The 6,000-nt window shown below is 39.3% G+C and overlaps 1 protein-coding gene across 1 annotated transcript in view; it reads right to left on the bottom strand.

Moving 5' to 3' along the window:
• Positions 1 to 2,569: 2,569 nt before the first annotated feature.
• Positions 2,570 to 6,000, bottom strand: part of Glut4EF (Glucose transporter 4 enhancer factor) — a 91,673-nt gene continuing 88,242 nt past the window's right edge. The window contains exons 7-9 of the mRNA XM_011507638.1: positions 4,259 to 4,377; positions 3,679 to 3,916; positions 2,570 to 3,056 (exon numbers count right to left, since the gene is read on the bottom strand). Of these exons, the coding sequence (XP_011505940.1) occupies positions 2,832 to 3,056; positions 3,679 to 3,916; positions 4,259 to 4,377 (582 nt within the window). The 3' untranslated portion in view covers positions 2,570 to 2,831. The remainder of the gene's footprint in view (positions 3,057 to 3,678; positions 3,917 to 4,258; positions 4,378 to 6,000) is intronic.

The raw sequence follows: 6,000 nt of genomic DNA, 5'->3' as shown, positions 1-6,000 counted from the left end.
TGGAGCCTCTATTCTTTTAGATTCTATGTATAATTTTCAATGTATGTACAAAAATATGAAAATATTAACAGAGAAAATACTCGAATATCGCACTCAATAACAATATTTGATAATTGTCAGCAGAAATAAGACTAAATTATAATTAATTTTAAGGAGCATAAAAATCGATAGATATATATTTTACTTCGAAGTTTAAAAGAATTTTATGTACAGGAAGGAAGAGAACTTAGTAATTTCTGGCGTGAGTAATTTTTTGTCGAAATTTCGATAAATATGAAATCTTTTCTAACAACGATAGAAAAGAAACGAAAAGAACAGAAGGGAAATGGGGAGAGAAGAAAAAGGTCAGGGAAATTTTTGGACTCGCTTAATTTCTCTCGTCAAAGACACGTGTTTGCGTTGAACAAAACAAAAAACAAAAACAAAAAAAAAAGTCCAATATAAAATAGCACGAACAATTAAATTACAAAGCGTGATATTTTTTTAAAAAAAGGCCCGATCGACGTCATAATACGCGAAAGCGTCTACAATCTCGTTCGAAAACACACATGTTCCACAATGTCCACGTAATCGTTGAGGATTTTCTTGTCGAGAGAAAGTACCTTCGTGATATTATGCTGTTACTGGCGCGTTTAACCGAACGCAAAAAGGGAGGGGGAGGAAGCGAAAGAGCTGAAGAAACAATTATGCATATTACGATCACAGGTCGAACGATCGATTCGAGTCGAATGGGGGTACGACTATTTCATGGTGGAAACAGTCTCCCCAACTGACTCTGGCACTGACAAAAGCACACGCGCAATGTATTTTATGTTATGCATCATCGATAGATACCAAGGCCCGGCTACGTTTACATAATTATGTATGTGTAGGTATATAGTGTTTTATTAGTTCACAATACTCTTTAATCGTTTCGTTATACGCAATGTATAAGACGGATGCGTAAGAAACGCGTACGCATGAACCTCGATTTCTCCCGAATAACGTCATTTCGATAAACATTATTATATTCATTTAATTATTTTTTTTTTCTTTCACGCTGGCAGTATGCGTTGGTGTCAGTTGTAAAGAATTTTGCCCATTAGAAATTTGATTCGTATGCCGCGTCTCAGCTCTAATCTCCGCTCCTTGTCGTCTCCTTCTCCCACCGCTCACCACCAAGTCCTCTTTCATTCGACCAACTCATCCCTCTGTTCCACGAGCCCTCCCTACCGTCCACCCTCCCGCAATATCCAGATCCCCTTGTCATCCCTTCAATGTACATATATAGCCCGTATTGCAATTTACCGTTGGCCCGAGGGGGTCTGATTTATTACATAAAATATCACAATTTGCTTTATATTTTTTTCATTTTTCATTTTCACGTATTATTTCCCTCGCTTTATTTATTTCGTTAAATGGGCGCCATTGGCCTGCTACAGTCGAAGCTATCGGAGGCCAAGTAGCGTCAAAAGGGGCTTGATATTCTCCTGTTCTTCCTTCACCTACGCCGCCGCCATCGTCGTCGTCGTCGTCGTCGTCGTCGTCGTCGTCGTCGTCGTCGTCGTCGTCGTCCTCGTAGTACCGTCGTCGCCATCGCGCCGTTGCCTTCTTCAATCATGTGCCCGGCCCATTCCGCCCCCTTCCCAACCCAACCCAACCTAATTCCAATTGCAAAACGCGGTACGCGTTCTCTTTTTAAACGTTTGATCTACCTATAATATTTTATTTTAATCTTGCGAAATTTGTGATTAATTAAGACGCACGACATTGACAGAACGCAGACGCACGAGGCTGGTAGGCCATTGGTTGGTTGAGAGAGAGAGAGAGAGAGAGAGAGAGAGAGAGAGAGAGAGAGAGAGAGCACCGGCACCACTCGTGAGCCTCGCGCGTTCACGCGATCGCTCGTGTTAAATCGCTGTCCCTCGAGTTACGTCCTCCTCTCGTTCATCGCTACTTATATCTTCCGTTCCATTCTTAATTGTCACCACTGCATCAACGGTACGCCATTCCGTCATGGGATTGACGCGCGTGCGTGCATAACTCTATGCGTGTACAACTACCGTGGCGCGTTCGCCTGCGCGCTTCACTCCTTCGTCCTGCGTATGCTCACTCCCGCCGAGTGCACGAGTGTAAGCCTCGTATGCGCATGTGTGGTTGCCTGCTTTCCTCCCTCGTTTGTTCGTGTTGGTTTCCGCCCGTCCTGCGTGCGTTGCTTGCGTGATTGCGTGCTAACATGCGTGCGTTGCTTGCGGGTGTGTTTTGCGTGGGTGTGTTTGTGGGTAGGTGGGTGGCGCGCGTCTCTTCGCGAGCGCAGTGTTTTCGAGCCTCCGGACATACGCAAACGATAATATGACGCGCGGCTTGCGAGCGCATCCCCAGGTTCGTGCATCTTCTCCATAAGCGTATGCGCTCATTGTTGTCGTTCTCAAGATTGTTCCAGCGCCACTTCGGAGACGCGCCCGCGTATACATTCACGAAATGCATCTCGCATTAATCTTGCGCATACACAGACGCGCGGCAGAGAATATTACAGATGAATCGTTCAACGTTTAGAGAGGAACGTACGCGCGCGCGCGCGCACGTATAATCTCCAAGCGGATACATACGCGGCGCATCGACGTGATCGATATAAATTACCCTCGCTTCTCCAATCAAATAATAATATTAATAATGAGTAATTAAAATTTGTGCATTGATTAATCGAGGCGGTATCAGGTCGGCAGTTAGCGATCGGCGATCTCGCGACTTGTGACGTGGCTCGTCCGCGTGTCGCTTTGTTGCATCACTGCATCGTAATCGGTGAGTCGTAATTGTCGGACGTCGGCGAGCGATTGTCCGCGCGCCCCGACCTAGTCGCTGAAACGCGTACAGGCTTTCTTCCACTTGCACTGCGTGCACCAGAGGTCTTTGTGCTCCATGCCGTAGACCTTCCGGCACTTCTTCGTCTCGCCGCGCACGCGACGCGGTGAGTGGGGCATCTTCCCCAGGGAGACCGTCACCACGCTTATGTTGGGTGCATTGTAGGCCTGGAGCGGCCTCGGCGATGGCTTGAACTGCTTGCTTGGCGTGCTCTGCTTTTGGATAGAGAGAGGGAGAGAAAGAAAAAATAAAAAAGTACATTAGTTAAACGATTTGACAACTGGTAATGCTTGCCTAACAGCTAAGTATATCACAGCGAGTCTAGAGATTGTCCAATTATTCGAATTCGACTTTTATCGTTATGAAAAAAGAGCTCGATGCTAAATGCTTTGGAATGCCTTAGTCCAATGGCAAGCTTATACGAGAGAGTTACTTATGTTTGCGAACAAAGAATGGACAAAATTCACGTTTCATCAGTTGTTATCAGTGTTTGTTTACCAAGGCAATTATATGTTCATGCAAGTTTGTGATTATATAACAGAATACTTTGTAATAAATGATTTACCTTTTTTAATAGATAATTTTTTCTTTCATTCTTTCTTTCATTTTTTATTCTCTCTTTTTTATTGATTCTTTTATTCATTTTTTTGTTTCTTTTTTTTGTTTCTTTTTTTTTGTTTCTTTTTTTTTTTTTTTGTAATAATTGAAAACAAGTGAAATGTAAATGCCCGCTCTTAAAGGCAATTGCCTCTTTGTCTCGGTATTGTTTGTCTAATCGAATAATATCCACTGCTCCGCAATTATTAAATATCCAGGGATGAGAAAGTGTCAACGTACTGGTGAAGCCATGGCGAAGACATCGCGTATAATAATGTCCTGTGTGTTAACAGTAGCAGCGATTTGAGAGTTGTTTTGCGCAGGTGAAGCAGCGAGACGAAGTTGTTTCTGATATTCAGGGTCTTCGCTTCTAGGCCTGACCATGTCCCAGTGTGATTTGGTAGGTGGCGAGCAAGCAGGCTCGAGCTGTTCGTCCACGATGTAAAAGTCTTCTTCGTTTTCATGCGTCTTCTTTCCACTGCAATTTTGCAATGAGAATATTATTAGTGTTATCAATGACAGGTCACGACTCATCGAAATAACTAATTTATAGCGACTTCTATTCAACGACTTGCAAATCTTTTATACTTGTTACACCAAAGCTATTGAAGCAATCTATTCTTTGTTGTGTCATTGGCATTATTATAGCCGAGCTAATATACATACACAATGAAGTAAAATGGAAAGATAATGTTAAATAAAAGAAAGGTGGATTTTACTCTGTCAAATTTCACAATTGTCAATTTTGTTTCAGATAAACATACTACAAGGATTGTTATATATTTGGATAAACGGCGAAAGCTAGCGATATTATACTTACTTTAAATGTGTTCGAAGTACGTGTTCTGCAACGACCTCCCAGGTGTTACCCACTTCACCGCATCTGACACTTCGGTTACCTTCGTCGCGCCAGGTGCACTTGTAAATGGTCATAGGTTTCTGCAAAATCGAATTGAGAAGATTATGAAAAATATGTCATTTTAAAAAAGCTTCATTTACAAAGTAATCTAACTAGTCTACGTGCGCCTTTTTCAACTGCTTTTGCGGTTCAATTTTGCCCATTATTAAGCACGAAAAAACAATTATATCCATATATCTACGCTGCTATTATCATAGCTCGGTGTTTTTAAATATTTTAGGTTAAGAACGCCACGGTTAATGCTTGTTCTTGCATATCTTTTGTCAAGTTTTCATTTATGACATTCTACAGGAGCTGTAGATAAGGCTTCAAATATTAATGGAGGAGTATCGTTGTATGTAAAAGCATTGAACAAAAATGGCTACAAATTACATATGTCGCCATAATTGCTAATCTCTTTTTTCAGAGTTTAGTCGAATGCTTGGTGGGACGATAGTAACGCCATCGAACGATTTTTTAACAACTAAATTGTAAACACAGTGGCACTGCTATACTTCTTTGTTTTATTTTTCCTTTTTTCAAAATTGAAATTTCTTGTCCTACCTTTTTTACTTCCCACCATTCTTGTCACACGAATAAATTCCTATGGTACACATAACAGCCGGGAATTGGCATAAAATTAACAATAATCGTATATTTACTATAATAACAAACGCGAATACGTAATATTCATTATTGTGCCAAGTACAAGATAATAATAAAAATTACGAATATTTCCGTTTTAAGCGAGTATTCAATTACACTTATCCAATTACTCTAGATCTCGCGTTGATCATAAAAGTATTAATAGGAATGTCCGTAAAGTTATGGTGGTAGTAGTAAGTATTAGGCACTAACAAAAAACAATTACACGAGTTATTTGTTTTTACAATATGAACATTGCATTTTAAGTTTGTAAAATCGATCATGCGAAAGCTAATAGATGTTTTTCCGGAATTTTTTATTAAAATATTTATACAAATAGTAGGAAATAAATTGCTAGTGCATAGATTGTAACTCCATTCCACGTAAGTTGGTTATTATAATTACGTTTCCATTTAAGTCGTTAATATACCGTATATATATATATATATATATATATATATATATAATTTAAATTTTTTATATACATTATATATATATATATATATATATATATATATATATATATATATATATATATATATTACTTTTTGCCTGCAAGTGGTATAATTGCGCGTTACTTGTTAAAGTTGGTGCTAAAGAATTCTATTCTATTTGTGTTTTAATTTTTACCTTTAACTTGCTCGCGAGCTTCATTCATATATAAAAAGAGAAGTTTTAATTATACGTAAAACAATGCATGAAAGTTTCAATGATACGTAGTTATAAGAATTATGCATATCTACATAAACGAAGCGACGTTTCGAAGGTTTCGACGTTGAATCGCACAAAGCGAAATAAAAAACAAACTGGGTGAATCGGATGTGCGTTTATTGCCTGACACATATCGCTAGAAAAAAAATAAAGTAATACATTTCATGGAAAATATGAAAGCAAGGAAGACAGGCCACAATGCCATATACGTAATTATATGTGTAAATAAATGATCGATTTATCAAAATTTTAGTGAATTTTAGGCAAGATGCATTAAAGCGGTCATTTTTTAAGAATACACTTGCCCA

The sequence above is a fragment of the Ceratosolen solmsi genome, unplaced genomic scaffold (genome assembly GCF_000503995.2).
Source record: "Ceratosolen solmsi marchali unplaced genomic scaffold, CerSol_1.0 scaffold1, whole genome shotgun sequence".
In the NCBI taxonomy this organism is placed as follows: domain Eukaryota; kingdom Metazoa; phylum Arthropoda; class Insecta; order Hymenoptera; family Agaonidae; genus Ceratosolen; species Ceratosolen solmsi.
This window is presented reverse-complemented; position numbering and strand designations above follow the sequence as displayed.